General features: G+C 41.8%; 1 protein-coding gene and 1 long non-coding RNA gene across 3 annotated transcripts in view; one reads left to right on the top strand and one right to left on the bottom strand.

Moving 5' to 3' along the window:
- Positions 1-8520: 8520 nt before the first annotated feature.
- LOC122482165 lies at positions 8521-16146 on the bottom strand. The gene is made up of 3 exons (XR_006296997.1): positions 16035-16146; positions 11420-11577; positions 8521-8882 (listed from the first exon to the last, which is right to left on the bottom strand). It is a non-coding gene; the product is annotated as an uncharacterized LOC122482165 (long non-coding RNA).
- Positions 16147-16290: 144 nt separating this feature from the next.
- The window catches only part of CDADC1 (cytidine and dCMP deaminase domain containing 1), a 47526-nt gene continuing 40165 nt past the window's right edge, over positions 16291-23651 (top strand). Inside the window, exons 1-2 of one of the 2 annotated variants that reach the window (XM_043578631.1) lie at positions 16291-16497; positions 17282-17382. In XM_043578631.1, the coding sequence (XP_043434566.1) occupies positions 16416-16497; positions 17282-17382 (183 nt within the window). In that variant the 5' untranslated portion in view covers positions 16291-16415. The remainder of the gene's footprint in view (positions 16498-17281; positions 17383-23651) is intronic. The other variant, XM_043578621.1, reaches the window with a different exon arrangement.

The following is a 23651-nucleotide window of genomic DNA, read 5'->3' as shown; positions in this document are numbered from 1 at the left end:
TTGTACAAGTCTTCAAGGGGACATGGGAGCAGCATGTTAGATGTTTGAACACAGTCCCTCCTGACAGTTTCTACACGTATAATAGTAACATTTGCCAGTATGCGGAAGCTTTTCGGATACAAGTGTGGATGGTTGTGCAGGCCAAGTATTATAAGTGGAGCTTTAAAAAGACTTTTCTTAGGGGCACTTGAGTGGCTTAGTCAGTTAGGCATCCATCTCTTGATTTCAGCCCAGGTCATGATCCTAGGGTCATGGGATCAAGCCCCACATAAGGGTCCTGACAGCGTGGAGCCTGTTTGGGGTTCTCTGTCTCCTTCTCTCTCTCTGCCCCTCCCCTGTGCTTGCTGTCTCTCTCTAAATAAATAAATAAAGACTTTCCTTAAACATAGACTTGAGGCGATTTTTCATTGTGAGCCAACCTTCTAAAGATTCTGAACTCTTAAATATTACATACATGGGGATGAGCTCTGAGCAGCCTCCAAAAATCCCCGTCTTCTCCTGGGAGCACAGGAGCATTTGTCATTAAGCAAGCATGTACTCCACAGGCATGCTTTGTGGCCTGGCGCTCAGCACGTCCCTTGCTCTGTGTAAACTATAAGGAAGTGACAGAGGCAGACGCTACTTGTTGCCTCCTCAGGAAAACAACCCATACTTTTTACAGAATAATGGACATGGGGTGCTGGGTGGCTCAGTCGGTTAAGTATCCAACTTCGGCTCAGGTCGTGATCTCATGGTTCATGAGTTCAAGCCCCACATCAGGCTCTGTGCTGACAGTGCAGAGCCTGCTTGAGGTCTTCTATACCCCTCTCTCTCTCTCTGCCGCTCCTTGGGCTCGCTCCCTCTCTCTCTTAAAAATAAATAAGCATTACAAAAAAAAGAAGAAGAAGAATGGATGCCTGTGCAACTAAGGGCTAAAAAGTGGCAGTCAGACCAGGAGAGCTGAGTGTACACAGGCAATTTTGCAATGTTTGGTGACTGTCTTTCCTGGCACTTAGCATGTTACCTTGCCGGTGACTGGTTCCCAGAGTTTGTAACACCGGTTCCCTAAGGACAAACCATGTTTTATTCCCCTCGGCATCTCTTGGAGGTGGACAACGTGTGTTGAACTCAACTTGGGGGAGGCAAGGGAGGAGTCAGAGAACCTCACCCCAGTGGAGGGGCAAAGACGCAGGTTGGGTGGATAGATGACTGGGACATCTGATCTGAGCTACCACACAGAAGACACAAAACAGCAGCAAAAGGGCACAAGTGAGGAGCGAGCTGAAGGGAGTCAAGGAAGGGCCCCTGAGGAAGACGAGAGGGTGAGGTAAGGGCACTGAAGTACCCAGGAGCTGGAGCCTGCCAAACCGACTGGTGGACCTGAGCCTGGGAGCCCGGTTGGGGCCAGTTATTTACCGTAACCCAGGCAAAGCGCACTTGTGGGGTAAGTGTGACACCGGAGCAGTAACATTACCGGGTTCAGCACTTCCTTTGGCCAAAGGCCCCAGCAATGTTGTGGCCGCAGAGCAGCTGGCATCCCCTTCCCCATTCCTAATCGCCAGGGCCAAGCCTTCCTGCTTTGTCTTCCTGCATCTGTACCAGCTACACCCTGGGGGGGCCAAGCAGCCCTCAGCAGAAAAGACCACAGTTTGATATCTCCTTCCCTCTCATCTTTGTAGTGAGTGTGCTAGTCTCGAAAATGTCCCAGATAATTTCTACTACTTGTGATGATATGGGGATTTTTAAAAACTTTGTTGTTTTAATTTTTTTTAACCTTTATTTATTTATTTGAGACAGAGCATGAACGGGGGAGGATCAGAGAGGGAGACACAGAATCCGAAACAGGCTCTAGGCTCTGAGCTGTTGGCACAGAGCCCGACACAGAGCCCGACGTGGGGCTCAAACTCACAGACCGTGAGATCGTGACCTGAGCTGAAGTTGGACACCCAATCGACTGAGCCATCCAGGCGCCCCTTAAAAAGCTTTTTTTAAAAGTGAATACAGGGGCGCCTGGGTGGCGCAGTCGGTTAAGCGTCCGACTTCAGCCAGGTCACGATCTTGCTGTTGCTGAGTTCGAGCCCCGCGTCGGGCTCTGGGCTGATGGCTCAGAGCCTGGAGCCTGTTTCTGATTCTGTGTCTCCCTCTCTCTCTGCCCCTCCCCCGTTCATGCTCTGTCTCTCTCTGTCCCAAAAATAAATAAACGTTGAAAAAAAAAAATCTTTAAAAAAAAAAAAAGAAAAAAATAAATAAAAGTGAATACATACATGCAGTTTTCAAAGTTATGATGTCTTAATTTTATCGTAATGGTTATGCCTGTTCCTAACTGTAATGTAAATAGAACAAAACCTGATCTTTGTTTCTGTCTTACCTGCATGATAATTCATTACTTTGTCCTTAGAGCAAATATCAGCTCCCTTCCCTCTGGCTTTTTATTCCCTGTGCAAATTCTCTATGAGAGTGGTTCTCAAACTTCAGCCTGCATCAGAATCACCAGAGGGGGGTCTTCAAGCACAGGTGGCTGGGCTCCACCCCCAGAGTTTCTGATTCAGTGGGTCTGGGATGGGGGCCTGAGAATTTGCATTTCTCTCAAGTTCCCAGGTGATAGTGATTCTGGTGGTCTGGGGACCACCCTCTGAGAACCTCTGCTGTGGATTTTGCTGCAGAAGATGTGATCCACAGACCGGTGGTATTAGCATCACTTGAGATCTTGCTAAAATACAGATTTTCAGGCCCTACTCCAAACCTGCTAAATCAGAATCTGCAGTTTAACAAGATCCACAGGTGATTCCAACGCACTTTAAAATTTGAGGAGCATTAATCCAGAGACAAGAAAGTGGCACCAAGCTCTCTGGGGGTTGGACCCAGATGTAGCTCTTAAAGCTCTCCAGGCGATTCTAATGATTCCAACGTGCAAACAAGGCTGTGCACTTTCAGTAAGATCTCCCTTACAGCAATCTCTTCCGCTCTCGCCTACCCCGCTCCCCTTGCCTGCCCTTTGCCTCCCTTTCCCTATATTTACCCCTGGATAAAAGAAGAGATACAAAGAGAGTAAATAAAGATACCAAAGGTGGGTTTGGGAGATGGATTCATATGAAAGTCATTTATGTTATGGCCGAAACTCATGGCAGTGGTCCAGTCGTGATTCCCTGGTTCCTCAGCCCTTCAGTCCCCTGAACCTCTCTGTGTGAGTGTGGCCCAGCCACCCCATGCTGGGATCCTTTTACTTGCAGGCCACGATGGGCCTCAGACTCTCCACGACTGCTCATTTCAGTAACCGGGTCATCTACCGCGTCTTAGCTCTTCAAAGCATGTTCTGATTTTCTTTTACTTCAATACCTTGTCTTCTTGCTCAGTTCCTCCAGGACGGGCCTGCTCAGCTCTTCATGGCCCTCTTGGGTTCTTGGGTTCTATCCCTAAGTGCTTGACCTCATGTCACTGTGGCTCTGTGGGGAGCCCTGGAGCTGTGTACCCGCTGCCCTGGACAGCTTGCTGCTAGTTACTGAGATCAGCCAGAATTGCCTTTGGGGTGGATGGGCTGGTCTCCACGTCTCAGTGAAGAGGTGCCTTCTGAGCCTTGACCTCTGATAAGCCGCAACAGCAGCTTCCTCGACCCTCAAAAGTCACCCAGGTCTATTACCTTTCAGTACTACCATGACTGAGTCTTAACAGTCAGAGGCTGATTGGGTATGATAGCAGATGAGTCATAAATCCAATATTTTAAGCCTACTTAACTAGGAGAATGTGGTGCTATTTGAAAGAAATGAGTTGTAGAGGTGATTCAGCGGGGGCGACAATGAATTCCATTTTGATTACTCTGTTTCCAATGAAGCCATCCCTCTGTTGTGTTTTCCACAACCTCCTGGTAATAGATCCCCATAGTCAAACAACTTTAAGGTATGCTGAAATACCACATAAACCCCATTTGACCATACAACTTATTTTTTTTTTCTTTTCTTTCATTTATTAACATTCCACAGAACACTACAATTTGAAATGCTAGGTGGAAGTTTAGGTGTGGAATCGAGGCTAATAGTAAAGATTTGGGAGTCCAGAGGCTACAAGTGATCACTTATACCAGTGGTTCTCAAAACTTAGCTTGCGTCAGAAACAACTGGGGGCGCCTGACTGGCTCAGTCAGTTGAGCGTTCAACTTCAGCTCAGGTCATGATTTTGCGTTCATGGGTTCGAGCCCTGCATTGGGCTCTGTGCTGATAGCTCAGAACCTGAAGCCTGCTTTGGATTCTGTGTCTCCCTCTCTCTCTGCCCCTCCCCTGCCCGCGCTCTGTCTCTGTCTCTCAAAAAATAAAACAAAAAGTTAAAAAATTTAAAAAAAAATAAAAACAACTGAAAGCCTTCTTAAAATGCAGATGGCTGGGCCCCACCCCAGACCTGATTCTGTAGATCTGGGTTGGAGGCTGAGAATATGCATTTCCGTCCAGTTTCCAGGTGCCAGTGCTGTCCCTAGTCTGGCATCACACTCTGAGATCCACTGATCTAAGTGATAGGAATCAAAGACCTCACCAAAGAGAAAGCTTATAGAGATAAAAGGAGAGGCCTACGGATACATGCTTATGATCCCAACACAGACTACAAGAGTCACTGAACCAGGCAGAAGGAGCAGAACAAGGGAAAGCAACAAATGTGATACAACCCAAAAGAAGAGAGTTTCAAGGAGGCTCAGAGGCCAGACGGTCACACACCACAGATGACAGAGAAGGAAGTAGGGTTGTTGGATTCGATGCAGGACTCCGCTTCAATTTGCATTTTGGATGAACAATGATTTTTTTTTTTTTGGTATAAGTTTAATAAGTATGATATACTTACACTAAAAATATCATTCGTTATCTGAAATTCAAATTTAACTGGACACTGTATTTTTATTTGTTAAATCTGGTAACCCTAGAATAAGGGCAATGGAAAGGCCACAGTCATGGCAAAAGGAAGGAACCTGGAAAGTCTTTCAACAGACTGTCGGGGCAAGAGCCAGAAAATGGTAAGTTATAGAGGAAACGGTTGCTGAACAATACACACAGGGTGCCCACAAGCCAGCCTGTTTTGCCGCAGTGGGAGAGCATGTACCAGCTATTTGCTGAGTATTTGCAACCCACACTGATGGTTTTTTAAAACCACAAAACTGAGGAAATAAGCATATGATTCAGAACCTCCTGGAACATGGTAATAAAAATGTGTTGAACTGAAGAAGTTTAATGTATATATAACCTGTTCCTGGGTGTATGTACAGACACAGACAATTTTGTAAGGCTTTATTTATTTTCCCTTTCTGCAAAAGGGATTGAATGAAGTAAAACAGTCAAGTGACCAATGAATTCACAATAAGGGAGATTCTCATTCTGAAGAAATGTAACTTTGTGTGATAACTGAGACCATAGAGGATAATGAAGTAGTATTTAAATATATGTAAAGTGCCTAGCACATTGCCTGGGGCTTGACAACAGTTCCTTTGTGTGTCTGGAGGCTACTTTACATTTGGGGCGAGGACAGAGACTGGTTTCTTAAAAACTTGGTGCATCGCAGTATTATAATAGAATGTTTAATTATATAATTATTACAATGTATATATAATATATAATAATAGAATGTAGTGTGCTTCGTTTGCACACTGTCAGGCATGTGGTAATCTTTAGTCAGCGTGAACTAGCCTTATTGTCCTCAGTTCATATCCTACTACCTTTCGCTTGTTAGAATCAGTCTTTCCCTCTGTCCAAAAGGTGTGGTGTCCTCCATACACACAAGGTGAGGCCTGATTATGGAGTAGTGATGTGGTCAGGTACGCGTTGTGTCCAGTGAGTTGGTAAAATTAAAGTCTTGTGCACCAGGCTTTTAGAGAATATTCCCAGGGTACCAACACATTCCACTCTTCTTGGAAAGTCAGGGCTTACTGTGGGGCGTCTGTTGCATTGAGAACAGCTGGGGAAGACTGTTCTTTTTTCGAAGGGTCACTGCAACTGCTTTTAGGATTTGACAATATAGTGTCTGCCTTTTTTCAGAGAAGTAAAGAAAGTTACAATAACAGAAGGAAATGGGCCTTCCTCAACAGGTGGGCAAATGTGATGCTTTTGAAATTTAAATGGAGCTCTTGCAAGCCTTTGTTTTATATATAGACGGTATAAAGAATGGCACATGCTAGATGGAATAGTTTGATGGCAGGTCAAGCATCTGTAGTATATTAACAGATTCCTATTTCATTGGTTTCATTTGTCATTCTTAAAAATGTCCTATCTTAACAAGAGCCCTTGAGGGAAAAAATCCAGCAACAAATGCCTGGCATCTTCATGGCAGCCAGCAGCTTGACTACAGTGTCACATTCACAAATGAAGTGATGGAAAATAGTGAATTTTATTATGATTTTTCACTTGAGGAAGCCACAAATTTGGCCACTAAACATGAAATTCAAGTGAAATTTTCTGGAAAGTTCTGCAGGACTTGCCAACTTAATGTAGAATTTCCTAACCTTTGAGGTTATTCTAAACACTCAGTGTTCTCATGGAAGAAGAGATTATCCGGTAACTCAAGATAGACTCCCAGGTCAGCATCTCAAAGCCCTTACCTGAAGACGTGGGATCTTCACCTCAACGTGTCAGAGAAGCACCAAGCCAACATGTAGAGGGTGACTTACTCTCTGCGGACCTTCACCGTCAGAGGCTCAAGTGCAGAGAGAAAGATAAAGAGCTTCTGTCTACAATTTAGGATGCTCTATATCTGCCTGATATTTATGTATTTTTCCTAATGTTTGTGTTCGCTTAAAGTCCTATGGAGTCTTCCCAGGATGAAGACGGAGGAGAATGGATGTAAGCATCACAAAACATACCCCAAACACGGAATGAACAGAGGTCAAATCTTGCAGGTTTGGGAATTATAACTCAGTGCAAAACATGACCTGGATTTCATGATAGACATATATATATATAAATGTGTCAGAGCTTCCTAAAGCTAATTTGGAAAGCACTGAAAATATCTCAGAGAATGCTTTAGGATGCCCCGTATCAGTTATTAGCAGGTAAAGCTGTAAGATGCATCCAGGCCACTTAGTCATTGAAGGGAAATTTGCCTATAGGCCTCCCACTCACCTGCTAGTCACTGACCACTCATCTCTTAAATGGCCATGGTCTGAACTTATGCATGCTCTGTGTTCTCCAAGAAGATAGTATTAAAAATGCAGAGTTTCATTTGTATGTGATTCCTGTGGGAGGCACTCCTGTGGGAGGGGTTGAAGCCATTTGGGACAGTGATCTAATGACCAGCATTTGAGTTATCAGTTCTTGGAAGAAAAAGATGTTGAGGACACAGAGGATAAAGGAGGAGGAAAATGCAACAAAGCGTCTGACTTAAGTACAGTGTGTTTCAAGTGTATTGTTAAAAATCTGTAATGGCGGTTAATAGAAAGTGAGAAACCGAGCACTCACCTACAGAGGATTTCTGTGTAGATTTAGTGTTTATCGAGGAGATGTAAATAAATAAGTTACTTTTACCATTAAATAGAAGAATGAGCCAGGGCGCCTGGGTGGCTGAGTCAGTGAAGCATCTGACTCTTGATTTCATCTCAGGTCATATCTCACGATTGTGGAATCAAGTCCTGTGTTGGGCTCCTTGCTGACAGTGCAGAGCCTGCTTGAGATTGTCTCTGTCCCTCTTGTGCTGTCCCTCTCCTGCTCTCTCTCTAAATAAATTAAAAAAACAAAAAAAAAAGGGAAAAAGGGAAGAATGGGGCGTTGTTGCCCCACGCTTGCTGCTGCTGCTGCTTGCATCCTCTTGTTGTGCCCATGGCCTAACCGGGCCATCAGCTTTTTAGCAGATGTACGGTAAGCACTACTTTGCACAGAAGACAGGACCCGAGTCTACAGACACTAATAATTGATTTGTCTGGTTTTCCCTATTTTCTTTTTCTTTTTTCATGACTGTATCTATTGCCTCATGTTGATTTATATACATAACCGGGAAAACTGGTCTTACTGCAAAAATAAGTTTTGTGGTTTATCTAGGAATAATACAGAAAATATTGCTTTTTTGTGAGGAAAATAAAGTTTTCAGCTTATTTCAACCTAATAAAGTAAGAATTTTGTGGGGCACCTGGTTGGCTCAGTCAGTTAAGCATCCGACTTCGGCTCAGGTCATGATCTTGCGGTTGGTGAGTTCGAGCCCCACATCGGGCTCTGTGCTGACAGCTCGGAGCCTGGAGCCTGCTTCAGATTCTGTGTCTCCCCTCCCATGCTCATGCTCTGTCTCTCTCTGTCTCTCAATAATAAATAAACGTTAACAATTTTTAATAAAATAAGTTTGAAAAACAAAACAAAAAAGAAACACTGCAGAGTAACTGTCCAGATTATTTAGATCCCTTTAGGTGAGGCATGTGTGATGGATATGTGAACTAAGAACATACAACCTTTGTCATATAAGTGATGATGTAAATATGAGTGTATTACATTTAAGTTGCTATAAAGGACATCATATGTATTTTTCTGAGCATGCAAATATCGGCTTCATTTCCTCTTCCTTCTCAAGGCACATGAAACTAAGGAATCCTCAAATTTGAACATCCTCTTTATTTAAATAAATTTGTATTCCAAAAAGAACATAAGGCAATTTACAAAAATGCCAAAAATAAGATAAAAATTAAGTTAATGGGGAAAGTAGGAAGTAAGTACAAATGAGTGTAGATAAAATAAGATTATACCAGAGAGAGCGAGGACACGAAACTCATTCCCGGTGTCTGATTGGGGAGGTTACATGACTTAGTGCAGACAGGAGAATTTACCCTGTGGGTACTCCAAGGTAACATCCTATAAGCTAAAAAACTGTGTCTTCAACGATAATCTTTACAGCAAACAGTACTGAACTTCACAGGGCTTTTTCTTCTACTGCCAATGAGAAAAATTACTGCACACCTGGAAAATGATCAAATGAGGATTATTTGTCAAGTTTTTTTTTTTTTTAATTTGTAACATACTAGATAGAAGCAGTGGCAATTTATAGCCCTGCAGGTGAGAGGTTACCTTGAAGAACCTGATAAAGAATTAGGATTTTCTAGCCCAGTGGAAAAGGTGTTATGATTCAGCTGAAGAAAGTTAACCGGGAATATTGTATTGAGGAGGTTCAGAATAAGCCACCCCAAAATATGCTACTTTGGCATGTGGATAATTTTGAGCTGAAGATACTCAAAGCCTGGTAGTCTCAGGAAAAGCTTTTTATCTCCTTCTTAACTGCCTAAAAATATTAGAAAGGGCGCCCATACCAGGAAGAGAGCCATTATCAGAGAAAGCTTTTTCATCTGAGAGACTTATCTGTGTGGCAGGAAAAACATTTGCTTACCAAACATTTAATTTACTCTTCTCATCTTCCTGAGAATTGTCTTCCTCCTCTTTGAAGCCCCAAACCTCTATCCTTTTCCTTAGCTCAGAACAGTATGTAAATCTCAACTGCCTGGCCAGCTTTGAGTCTCATATCTTTGAGGGGCTCCCTTACATATGTAATTGAAATTTTTTGTTTTATCTTGTTAATCTGTCTTTATTATGGAGATGGGAGAGTTCTCAGCCAAGAATCTAGAAGGGTAGAGTAAAATTGTTTTCCTCCCCTATAGTATCAGCTATTTTACTTAGAGTCCTTTCCTCTCCAAGTATTTAAAGCTCCAATGCTCAAATGCATGCTGAACTAGGTCTCATTGATATCACTGGACATTCTCTGTTATAAGCCAGATGAAGGAAGTGTTCATTGAGTTGCATTAGAAAACATCTACACGCTCATTCATTTACATATTGCTTATGGCTGCTTTCATGATATATGACAGAGACTGAATGGTCCCTAAAGCCTAAAATATTTACTCTCTGGGCCTTTACAGAAAGCATGCCAACCCCCGAACTAAATAAAACATTGATACCTATTCCTTAACTAGTCTGAACATTTTGCTTAATTTTTAACATCAGCTAATGTTGATAGATGATGGGATACCAAACACATCATCTTGGTACTTGGTAGAAGCAATTCTATAGAGCGCCAAAATACTACTGCTAAATACCAGAGACTCAGAGTCTTTAGTGGCTGGCCCCTGGAATCAGGGTTTTAACATAGTCTCCAAGTGACTTTTACCCATGTGCAAGTTTAAGACCTGCTGGAGCCCTGTGGTCCTGTCCAGTGGTTCTGTACAGCTTCTGGCTCCATAGATCTAAACTGGGGCCCAAGACTGCATTTCTAACAAGCTCCTGAGTGATACTGATGTTGGTGCTCCAGGGGCCTTAGTTTCCTCATCTGTAAAATGGAGATGATAAACATCTATATCATAGAATTATTTTAAACAAAGTAACATACACTTATATCTTGCTCCCACATCTTTCAAGCCATAGTGTTTGGGCAAGTTACTCAATGTCTTCGTTCCTCTAAGTAGGGGTAATAATAATGATACCCACTTCACAAGTTTGTTGGAAGGTGTAAATAATATGTGCAAAGTAGCTAGAACGGAACACAGTAAATACTCAGTAAGATACTCTTCTGTTATCATTATTTGTTACATAAGGTGTCTGATGCATAGTAGATATTCCATCAACTCCCTCTCTATTCCCTCCCTTTATGTCCCTCTAGTCTCTTCTGTTGATTTCTAACATGTCTAATTACAGGACTTCTTCAAGGATGCTGATTTAGAAATACTCAAACCAGGGGCACCTGGGTGGTTCAGTCGGTTGAGCATCTGACTTCCGCTCAGGTCATGAACTCACAGTTCTCTGTCTCTCAAAAATAAAAGGAAGGAAGGAAGGAAGGAAGGAAGGAAGGAAGGAAGGAAGGAAGGAAGGAAGGAAGATCCAAACCATTCCAGAGGGTGCCACACAAATGAGGACCCAAAAGTTGCTGAGATATGAGCCGTGATGCCCAGGCACCTGTTGGATGGCCTTCTGGCAGAGTGCCTCAGGACAGACAATACGGGAAGTGGGCTTGCTGATCCTTCCCATATCATGGGAGCACAGACATTCCCAAGGTTCCTGGACATTCTTACTTTGTAGCACATTAATCTATGTGGCACTACGTTTACTTTTCTGAGGACACCGTTTGGGACAATGTATGGTAAGCCTGAGAGGTCATTTCTCTTTGGCAGCACTGCCCTCCATAACAAAGCAAATGTTCTGTGAAAGGCATCTGGATTTTGTTTCAGGCTTCTCTTTGCTTTCTTGGGGTTTAAGTGCTGCCAGGAACTGCCTTCTGAGAATTGTTTAGGAAACCTTAATTTCTGGACGCAGGGTGGTGTTTATGGTTACATCCTTGCTTAAAATGACCAAATTAGGGCCAATACTGTCCACAAGGGTGCACTGGCCACCAGCAGTCCCTATCAGTCTTGTGGCCACCTAATCTCCAGGCTTGCAGAAGACAGTCACTGGTCATGATGTGCCTTCCATGTAAGAGAGCAAGACTGAGTGGGAGGTACACTTTCTCTACTAACCAGGTATGCGGTCTCTGCCACACACCAGCATAGGAACAAGTCCAGTATCGATGCCACGTCTTTATGATGGGCTCCATGCCACCTCTGCTTGTTTCGTTGTGAGAAGTTTCTGTTCAAATAAACACACTGCTGGTACTAGTATTCCCAACCAATAGGACCTAGAATAAAAGGAGAAGTTTGGGGTTTTCTATAGAGAATAAACAAATGGAAGACAAAGAAGGGAAGGACAATAATTAATGATATTGAGCATCTATGCTTTGCCAGGCACTGTGCTATTTGGGACCATTTAGACTTCAAGAAAATTTGTGATAAACCTATTACCACTGTACATCCCTCCCTCCCTTCATGTCTTCCTTCTTTCTTCCCTCTCTGAATAATTCAGTCAAAAGCTATTTTATAGCCTCCCATTACCTCCCCTCCCCTCTCCTCCCTTCCCTTAGAGGCCAAAGGGGCTGTGACAGCAGCAGCAGCAGCAGCATGGGTGGGGAAGCCAAGGAAGCAATCAATGTGCTAAGGAAATTAGACTACAGGAATTGGGGTGGGGGAGAAGGAAAGCGAAAGAGAAGAAACTATATTGAGGATAATGGGAATGAGGTTTCTTGCCGTTCAAGAAGAGATTTACAAATACGGCAAAGGGAGAGGCTAGAAATAACCCTGACGTGCTAGACCAGAATTGAAGGGGTCAATGCTTTTTTAAAACACTTACTTATTTTTGAGAGACAGAGTGTTAGTGGGCAGAGAGAGAGACCCAGAATCCAAAGCAGGCTCCAGGCTCTGTCAGCACGGAGCCCCATGTGGGGCTCGACCCAAACCCACAAACCACGAGATCAGGACCTGAGCCATCCAGGCGCCCCTCATTGTGAACTCTTAAAGAGACAGCTGCTGAAAGAGATACATGAGTATATGTATATATGTATATAGATACTAATATATTTTCTAGATCTATCTTCTCAGAGGGTCTAGTAGTAATAACATAGTAGTAGCAGTGAGCACACTTACTGCCTAGATCTTAGTTTTTAAACACTAAAAGGAACCAGGGCTCCTTGGGGAAATGGCTGACTCTAAGTCTGGTGTGGAGAATGTAGAAGATGAGTCTGGAGCATCTTGTACTAGAATGTAAAGAAGTGCTCAGTGATCGATGAGGGTGTATCAAAAGGATAAACGACACAACTTGAGGATTTCATCAAATATGGGACAATTTGAGCACTAAAATAAATAGCAGATTACAGCCCATTGAACAAAATGGGAATCGTAAGTCCATATAGATATGAATGAATGAATGAATGAATGAGGAAGAGGGAAAAGCTCTTCCTTATTTTAGAATGACAACTACTATATGTAGGAAGAATTATGGAAATAAGAAATCACAACTGGACAGCCATTAAAATGGTAGTTAATTGGGGCACCTGGGTAGCTCAGTCAGTTAAGCATCTGACTTCGGCTCAGGTCATGATCTCACAGTCCATGAGTTTGAGCCCCGCATTGAGCTCTGTGCTGACAGCTCAGAGCCTGGAGCCTGCTTCAGATTCTGTGTCTCCCTCTCTCTGACCCTCCCCCGTTCGCTCTCTTTCTCTGTCTCAAAAATAAACATTTAAAAAATTTTTTTTAAATGGTGATTAATTCATGTGGGATTCACCAATAAATGCTACAGTTGGCATGTAGAGGTTTGATTGGTATAGGATGTTAGCATAGTTTGGGGAATTTCTCTTCACAAAATACTGATCAATTACAGAAGGCAAAATGACTTTAGTAGTGACTGAGGAAATGTCCCAGGTTGAAGGAAAATAATGAAGGGCAAAACTCAGTGAATCTGAATGGGATGCTGTACCAGAATAGAAATGACACGTTGAAACACTTCAAATTTTGAATAGGGTCTGTGGATTGCACAGTAGTGTTTGATCAGTGCTGATTTCCTGTTTTGGACTGCTGAATTAGCATGTGTTAGAGTGTCCTTGTTTTGTAGAAATGCATACTGAAGTTTTCAAGAGGGGATTGGGCAAGGCGTCTGTGACCTACTCTCAAGTGATTCAGAAAAAGAATGGGGTGGGGGAGGTGTGCAAATGTAACAGAATAACAAAAAAATGGTACAAATGTGATAAAAGGTTGAAAACTGCAGATTCTGGGAAAGGGGGATATGGGAGTTCTTTTTACTGACAACACATGAAGTGACAGGCAAAGGATCTATGATTAGTAAGTTTAATTCACTAATATTGCATTACTGTCAGGGTATTTGCTGTACCTGCCTTTTCAGCATGTCCCTGAAACAGGATTACACATCCCATCTCACTGGAGTCTGGCTTGACATGAGACTTGCTCTGAGAGTCATCATGTAGTTCTGCCATCTCTTTTCCTTCTGCCAGGAAAAAAGAATATCCAAAGGCTGCTCCTTTAGCCTAGATCCCAGAGCCAATCCACAGGAGCAGAGCTGCAGCATATGTGAGCCAGAAGGAAACCTTTGTTGTGGCAAGCCACGGAGATTTGGTGGTTATTTGTTACCCACAGCTAACTTAGTCTCAGCTAACTCATAAATTAGCTAGTAAATAACTTGGGTGGTTAGAGTGTGAATATAGTTTATCTGTCTGACATCAAAGTCCATGCTCTTTCCACTTGATATAAAGAATTATTTATTGATTTTAAAACCATTTTATTGATTAAGCTGGGTTTTGTTGTGCTCACCTGAACTGAGCTTGTCCCATTTCTTAGCACTGAGGTAGCATTTGTCTTGTACTCCTTTTTAGTCCTTATTCTCCTTTGCAGCAGAACCATTATTTCCAGTAATATTGTAGATAAGATAGCCCAAAAAAATTTGTGACAAAGTACTAAAAAATGCTAAATAAAATATGGCTGAACTAGCAAGAAAGTAAAGGAAATAATCAGTGTTTACTCAGAGTATTACTCTGAAATACTATGAGACTAAAAATGGAATGAAAACAGAAATCCAAAGAGAAGGACATGAGCAACAAAGCTAATGGTTGTTCAAAGGGTAGATTTGACTTGTAGAGATTAAGGATTATATATATATATCTATATCTATCTATCTATATATATATCTATATATATATAATGTATATATGTATATATACATATATAATGTATATATACACTATATATTTAATGTATATTAAATATATTATTATATTAAATATATTAAAATGTTAAATATATTATAAATATATTTAATTAATATATTTAATATATATTTAATATATAATCACATATATACATATATATGATACAGATGCTATATCTTTTTATTTTGAAAGAGTTTAAAACTCAAACAAGTTGCAGAAATAATAGAGAGTTCCTATGTGCCTTTCTCTAAGCTTCTGCAATGATAATATATTATCATAGCACATTGGGAAAACCAGGGAACTGACATTGGTACAATACTATTAATTCAGGTATATACCCTACTTGGATTTCACTAGTTTTTAACACACTATTTTCGGTGCCAGTCAGTGCCCAACCTTGTGTTACCTCTTAGTGGTACCCTTCTCCCAACCATAACACTTGGCAACCACTGATCTGTTCTCCATCACCACACTTTGAGAATGGTATATAAATATAATCATACAGTACATAACACTTTAAGACTGTTTTTTTTTTTTTTTTTCTTTTCACTCAACACAATGTCCTGGAGATCCATCCAAGTTGATGCATGTATCCTTCCTTTTTATTGAGTAGTATTCCAAGGCAAGGATGTTCTCTAGTTTGTTGTCTATTCATTCACTGAAGGTTGTTTGGCTTTTTTCCAGTTTTTGACTATTACAAATAAAGCTTTCTATGAACACTCATATACAGAGTTTTGTGTGAACCTAAGTTTTCATTTTTCTAGCATAAATACCCAGGAGTATGATTGCTGGGTGACAGGACAAGCATATATTTATAAGAAACTGTCAAACTGTTCCAAAGTGTCTGTGCCATTTTATATTCCTCCCAACAATGTATGAGATAGCCAGCTGTCTGCATCCTTGTCAATATTTGGTTTGTCAGCACTTTTTATTTTAGCCATAAATTGTGGTATATAGGTACAATGAAATACTATACAGTAGTGAAAATTAAGGAACCATAGCCATACCCATCATCACTGAAGATTCCCTTCAGTCCTTCACAAGATAATGTATTTTAATAATGTTCAGCTTTTGCTTTCAAAAAGCAGTTTTTATGTCTTGCTATTTGTCAATATTTCAAGTTATGATAACATAAGGGGTTGGTTATGGAAACTGGGCTCTGAGTCACTGGGGAGGAAGGGTGGAGCTTCAATTTGACTCCAGCCTGGGACACTTATGAAGTAATCAAATAAAATGCATTGGTCACAAATCTACAATATCAGGTACTTCTCATATTTCCCAGGAGTACTCCCCCTCCCCCCCCCCCACACCTTTTTCATAATCACAGTTGCACCCCTTGAGATTTATGTTTGATGAAAATCAGAACGTCCCTATGGCTGTCCCTGGCACTGAGTTCCTAAGGACTGTCCAATCACTGATGGTAGCAACCACCTGGGCCGCCCAGCTCCGCGCCCCCGAACCCCCCAACACCTCCTCCCTTCTCTAAGATCTCGACGGTGACCGATGGGGCAGCTTTCCATTTCAATTCCCCTTCACTCTCTCACCAAAACTCTCAAGTCTGCGCAGGCTTCATCACTCTATTAGAGTGTGTACACCCTGGCACTTCCAGGCCAAAACATCCTCAGTTGGCCTTCAGCAAAACCAGCGAAGACAGCTAAATTCGAGCCTTAACTGATTTATCGCGCAGCGCTTCTTAACTAACCGGCAGCCCCTAGAGGGGCAGCCTCTCGTCACTGCGTCCACGCCTCGCTAACGCAACAGACAAGGCGCCCGGAAGTGGCGGCCAAGTTCTGACGTCAGCTGGCTGCGCCGAGTTGGCGGTTACCGTACAGTTGCTGGGAGGAGGCTAGAGGTGGAGCCGCTGGGGCCAAGATCATGCCGGACAGCGAGAGGTATTCTGGGCAGCAGAGGCCGCTAGGCTTGGGATGAAAGAAGCAGGGCAGATGCAAAATTTGGAGAGCGCGGGGGCCGGGCGGTCAGTCAGCACCCAGACTGGCAGCATGACTGGTGAGTGTCCCGGACCCTGCTGCTGCCACCCCAGCCTTCGCTCTGCCCTGAGCCTCTGCCTCCGACTAACTCCGCTTTCCCTGCCTGCCCCTCTTCGCCTGAGCTTCTGCCCCGGGACGTCTCATTCCCGCCCTAGGCGCTTTCTTGCCTCTGTCACAGGGGAACCAACCCCTGGCCCGGCAGCACCCGCTTTTGAAGTCGCGCTCACAGCCCACCCCTCCCCAACCCCCCCCCCCCGGCCCCTTTTCCTTCTCCTTTTCCTTCTCCTTTTCCTTCTCCTTTTCCTTTTCCTCTTCCTCTCAGGACCTAGAGCTGGGATCTCGAGTATTGAGCTTGAAAATTCCGTGCTTTTGACTTGATTTCCAAATTAACCACACGTGACGCTTTCCTGTATTTCAATGCCTTGCCAGCAAAGGTCACCTCAACTGCCCTTTTTGCAACACCTCAATTTAAAGAAAAGCTTGCTCCACGTTGACATCAGATGCAGGGACTTCTCATAACTTCCTTTGGATTGTTCCCATAGTTACTTGTATCAGTTGTGCCATTTTTACCCTTGACATGTGAGGGCCGGAGAAAGGGCCCAAGTTTGAAAAGTGCCAGAGGAGGTCGCTGAAAGTGAGGTTGTAGCCAGTCTCCTTGCCCTTGATTGTCTTGTCCGCGAATCCTTTTTTTCTGCCTCCTACTAATGCAGCTGAGTTAAGGCATTAGCACCCAAACGGCCTTGAGTATTAGTTCCTATTTTCATCATTAGTAAAATTTTAAAGTGTCTGCCTCTCTTTTGTAGGTCAAATACCAAGGCTTTCTAAAGTCAACCTTTTCACTCTGCTCAGTCTCTGGATGGAGCTCTTCCCAACAGTAAATACAGCCCAAAGACAAAAATCTCAGGTATATTTTGTTTCCATAGTTTTTCTCACTTAGAAAAGCAGTGGTCTAAGATTTGATTGTTTCAGTTTCTGTCACACTTAAAAACAAACTCAAAAACCTTAAAATTTGCAAAGTACTTTTGTGGTTTAGTGTGGTATTTGTAACTCATGGCTGTAATAGCTCATCTTTCTAATCTAAAAATAGAATTGTTAACCATCTCAGACTATGCCATGTTTATCAGGTATTAATGGTATTTATATGTTGGTTTGGACAATTAGATTACATAATTTATCATTCAGTTGTATACAGTTGATGTTTCATGTGAGTAGTTTTCCTCCTCTCCCACCAAACTAAATTACTTGAAGGTTGAAATCATGTCTTATTTTACCTTATTTTTCCATGTCTTATTTATACCCCTTTAGCATCTACTTTTGTAATAGGTGATCTGTGAGTGCTAATTGATTTCTTGTTCCTAAATAAGTCTCTTTTTTGGATCTCAAAGAGGTGATCAAAACAGATTAGGAATGTATAAAAAGATAGTCCTAGAAGCCAGTGGATTTGAAGCACGTACATTCTACAGCTTTACTTTCTCCAGCCCTTGGGCAGCAAGGTGCTACTGTCTCATCATTTTCCTCTGTGCTTTGAGTGGCATGATGGTAGGTTCTCAATGTTTTAGGGGACCAAGGCCATATATGGAGTGTAGTATTAGGTTACTTAAGCATTTAAGACATTGTTTGAAAAAGAGGAAAGGGGGAAAATTACCCCATGGCTTCTTACCATTCTGACAACATTGCTTTTAATATTTTGGTACTTTCCTTCCATCTTTTTTTAAGCACAGGATTTGTGCTTTTCTTCTCTTGCAAAATTGTACTTGTATTCTGCATCCGTTTATGGAAGTTTCCAACTTGTCAGTAATTGTGCTGAAAGGTTGTTTCACATATTCCACAAAAATGATTTTTTATAAATCCTTAAATTCCCACAGTACTCTTACAAGGTCATTCATAACCATCTCTTTTTCATTTTCTTTTTGATGTCTTCATTATGGTGGATATGGCTATGTGCTTGCCACTGGAGATACAAAAAGAAAAGATTTGGTTCTTATTTTCTAACGGAGACTAAAATTAAGCATTTAAACAATTAAGATGCAATTAGATGGCAGAGTCAAGTACCAAGTATAAGCAGAGATGCTACCACGACTGAAGACTGCAGGCCAGGTGCTACATGGGGAAGTGAGGGAAAGATGCACTGGGAAGGCTGCATTTGCACTGAGACATGAAGAATGAGTAGGTATTTGCCAAGCCAAGGGACTCCATATGGAAACATCTGGAGGAGTAAGAGAATTTGTGGTCCTCACGGAGGAGGGTGAAGTTAGGTGGAGGGAAGAGACTAAAGATGAACTTGGAAACGTATACAGGAATGAGCTAATAAAAAATATTGTATGCCTTCCAAGGGAGTTTAGATTTTTTTTTTTTTTAAAGATTTAACGTTTTTTTTTTTGTTGTTTTTTTTTTTTATTTTTGGGACAGAGAGAGACAGAGCATGAACGGGGGAGGGGCAGAGAGAGAGGGAGACACAGAATCGGAAACAGGCTCCAGGCCCTGAGCCATCAGCCCAGAGCCCGACGCAGGGCTGGAACTCATGGACCACGAGATCGTGACCTGGCTGAAGTCGGACGCTTAACCGACTGCGCCATCCAGGCGCCCCGGGAGTTTAGATTTTATAAGTAGGGACCACATTGAAGAATTTTAACAGGGAATTAAGGAATTAACTTATTGACGATTAGAACTTTATCTTTTTAAAGCACTTACAGGTTCACAGCAAAGTTTCCGGGAAAGTATACAAATTTCCTGTGTACTCCCTGTCCCCCTACCCCACATGATATCCACCATTAACCACATCCTCTTCAGAGTGGTTCATTTGCTACAATTGATGAACCTACTACATTGATACACCCTGATCACCCAAAGTCTACATTTTACTTTATAGTTCAGTCTTGGTGGTGTATCTTCTGTGGGTTTGGACAAATGTTTAATGCATGTAACCATCATTATGGTATCATACAGAATATTTTCATTTCCCTAAAAATTCTCTGTTCTTCACCTATTTATCTTTCCTCCACCCCCAAACCTGGCAAACCACTGATTTTTTTTTTTTTTTTAAGTGTCTCCATAATTTTGCTTTTCCCAGAACATCATATAGCTGGAATCATATATTAGTATGTAGCCTTTTCGGATTGATTTCTTTCACTCAGCAGTATGCATTTAAGGTTCCCACATGTCCTTTTCATGGTTTGATCACTTCCTTCTTTTTAGTGCTGAGTAAGATCCATTGTCTCGATGTACACACTTTATTTATCCATTTACCTGCTGAAGGAGATCTTGGTTGCTTCCAAGTTATTGCAATTATGAATGAAGCTGCTATAAATATCTGTATGCAAATTTTTGTGTGGACATAAGTTTTCACTTCCTTTGGGTAAATACCAAGGAGCATGATTGCTGGATTGTATGATAAAGAGTGTATTTAGTTTTGTCAGAAACTACCAAACTGTCTTCCAAAGTAGCTGTACCATTTTGCATTCTCACCAGCAATGAATGAGGGTTCCTGTTGCTTCACATCCTCTCCAGTATTTGGTGTTGTCTGTGTTCTGGATTTGGGGCATTCCAAGAAGCAGGTAGTGGTATTTTGTTTTAATTTGCATTTCTCTCATGACATGTGATGTGGAGCATTTTTTCATATGCTTATTTGTCGTCTGTATATTTTTTTTCGGTGAGGTGTCTGTTAAGGTCTTTGACTCATATTTTAGTCTGGTTGTTTTCTTATTGTTAAGTTTTAAGAGTTCTTTGTTATTTTGGATAAGTGTCTTATATCAGATGTGTCTTTTGCAAATATTTTCTCCCAGTCTGTGGTTTCTCTTCTCATTCTCTTGACAATGTCTTTCATAGAGGAGAAGTTTTTCCTTTTAATAAAGTCAAGTTTATCACTGATTTCTTTCATGGAGCATGCCTTTGTGCATCCAAAACGTCATCGCCATACCCAATGTCATCTAGGTTTTCTCCTATGTTATTTATTGGAGTTTTATAGTTTTGTGTTTTACATTTGGGTCTATGATCCATTTTTAGTTGATTTTTGTGAGGGTATAAAGTCTGCATGTATACTGGTATTTACTCTTCCTGATAAGATGGTATCTCTTGGAATAGTTTTCTCTTCCAATTCCTATGTGAAATGTTAACATTATTAAAACTGTTATGCATTGTTACTCCCTATTTCTTTTTCTTTTTTTTTTTTTAATTTTTTAAATGTTCATTTATTTTTGAGAGAGAGAGAGAGAGAGAGAGACCGAGCACAAACGGGGGGGGGGGGGGGGCAGGCAGAGAGAGAGAGAGAGAGGGAGACACAGAATCCCAAGCAGGCTCCAGGCTCTGAGCTGTCAGCACAGAGCCCGACGTGGGGCTCAAACTCACCAACCGTGACATCATGACCTGAGCCGAAGTCGGATGCTTAATAGACTGAGCCACCCAAGTGCCCCACTCCCTATTTCTTAATCACTCCCTCAACCCTCAGCCTGGCTCCACATGTTATTAATGGCTTTGATTTCTCATTTCATTCTGGATCTGGATCCAGCCTTTTTCACTTAACACAGGAAAATGCTTATGCTGTAATACTATTATAAACATTGAAACAGCAACTTAGTCTAATAGTTTAAGAATAGCTAGTGGTTTTGTAGTTAGCCTAGCTGGGTTCACATCTGAGCTCCATTTCTTACTAGTTGTGTAATCTTGAGTAAGTAACTTTACCTCTCTCAACTTCCTCATCTGTAAAGTAGGATGTAGCTGGTACATACCATATGGGGCTTTTATGAAAAGTGGTTGAATTAGTATTTATAAAGCTCTTAGATAGTGACTGGCACATACCATGTGCCATATGTGTTTGCCATTATCTTTTTAATGTTTGCATAACAATCCATTGTATTGATGTACCATGTGTATTCCCTTAGTACTGGACATTTAGATTGTCATTTATTTTTACCAGCTTCACTATATTTTAACTTACAACCCCTTCTTTTTTTTCTTTTAAATTTTTTAAAGGTATTTGGTTTTGTTTTTTTTTTTTAATATTTGTTTATTTTTGAGAAAGAGACAGAGTGCAAGCAGGGGAGGGGCAGAGAGAGAGGGAGACACAGAATCTGAAGCAGGCTCCAGGCTCTGAGCTGTCAGCACAGAGCCCAGCGTGGGGCTTGAACTCACGGATGGACCGTGAGATCATGACCTGAGCTGAAGTCGGATACTTAAGTGACTGAGCCACCCAGGTGCCCCTTCTTTAAATTTTTTTAATGTTTATTTAATTTTTTGAGAGAGAGACAGAGCACATGTGGGGGAGGGGCAGAGAGAGAGAGGGAGACACAGAATCCAAAACAGGCGGCAGGCTCTGAGCTGTCAGCACAGAGCCCGACATGGGGCTTGAACCCATGAACTATGAGATCATGACCTGAGCTGAAGTCAGATGCTTAACCAACTGAGCCACTCAGGTGCCCTAACTTACAACCACTTCTAAATACGACTATATCTGAGATTTTCTGTGTTGCCAAACATTTACACTGTATGGATGTTCCTTGAGGATTGTTCAGCCAAGTATACATTTTTACATTTTATGCCTTAAGACCTAAGAAGTTTTAAGAATCCAGCCCAAAACTAGATAAATGAGTGGGAGAGAAACTACTTGTTTATGAGACTTCTTGGGAAAAGCACATTTTTTTAAATGTTTTCATTTATTTTTGAGACAGAGAGAGACAGAGCATGAACAGGGGAGGGGCAGAGAGAGAGGGAGACACAGAATCTGAAGCAGGCTCCAGGCTCTGAGCTGTCAAGGGAAAAGCACATTTAATTAAAACTTAAAAAAAAAATTTTTTTTTTCAACGTTTATTTATTTTTGGGACAGAGAGAGACAGAGCATGAACGGGGGAGGGGCAGAGAGAGAGGGAGACACAGAATCGGAAACAGGCTCCAGGCTCTGAGCCATCAGCCCAGAGCCCGACGCGGGGCTGGAACTCACGGACCGCGAGATCGTGACCTGGCTGAAGTCGGACGCTTAACCGACTGCGCCACCCAGGCGCCCCTAATTAAAACTTTTAGACTAGAAATCAGCACTATTGAAAATGGCTGTTGTTTTAAAATAATAATTTCTCCTATTGGTTTGGCTTTTCATTTTAATTAAGTTAAACATACCTAATTTCCTGAATATTACTTTAGTATAAGAATTAGAGTAACTGCATTATTGCTTCATTTTTCTCTACACATCATATATTATCCCTGTCTTCCAACTCTTCCCATTGTGTACTCACTGTACTTTTCCAGAACAGCAGCAGATAGCATCATGGTTAAGACGGTGGATTTAGGGCTCAGATCCTGGCTCTCCCATTTATTAGCTGTGTGACCTTGGTCAAATTATTTAATCTCTCTCAGCCACAATATCCTCATTTGTAAAATTGGAACAATATAGGAGCAACTCTGTAAAGTGAGGATTAAAAGAGATAATTTCGAGCTTGCTGCTTGGGAAACACTCACTGTTAGGTGTTGTTATTGTTACCATTCATGTAATCACCATCACCACTGCTACCATCCACACCCCCACCATTTCACTACCAACATCATCTCTTTCTCCACTTCCTGTTCTGCTGGAATAGAAACCTTATTCCCAGGATGTGGCTTTTCTTATACATTTCTTAGAGGTTATTCCTTTTCTAGCATCCAGCCTTTGTTTTTTAAGACTAAGAGGTTAAGATTCACCAAGTTTGCCATTCGCACTTTCAAACTTTCTCTAATTTATTATGTATTCCACCTATTTCGGGGCTCACAGAATTCTGCTGTATCACGCTGTCTTAATTATCTACTCACTTCATAGTCACTTTCCTGTGTCATAAGCTCTGTAAGGGCTACATCCTAAGCAGCTAGGTCTGTGGCTAGCACAGAGCAAGGATTCAATAAATATTTGTTGAATTAATAAACGAAGGAGTTTGGTCCCTGGCTCAAAACTTTCTACTTCAAGTTTTACTTGTGGACATCCTTATGTTAGTGTCCTATTGCTTCTATAACAAATTACCACAAAGTTGGTGGCTTAACACACATAGTTATCTTACAGTTGTGGAAGTCAGAATCCTGAAATGGGCCTCACTAGGCTAAAATCAAAGTGTCAGCAGGGCTGTTTTCCTTCTGGAGGCTCTGGGAAGAATCCCTTTCCTTGCCTTTTCCAGCTTCTAGAGGCTGCCCACATGTCTTCGACCATGAACCTCTTCC

Source organism: Prionailurus bengalensis, chromosome A1 (genome assembly GCF_016509475.1).
Source record: "Prionailurus bengalensis isolate Pbe53 chromosome A1, Fcat_Pben_1.1_paternal_pri, whole genome shotgun sequence".
Lineage (NCBI taxonomy): Eukaryota > Metazoa > Chordata > Mammalia > Carnivora > Felidae > Prionailurus > Prionailurus bengalensis.
This window is presented reverse-complemented; position numbering and strand designations above follow the sequence as displayed.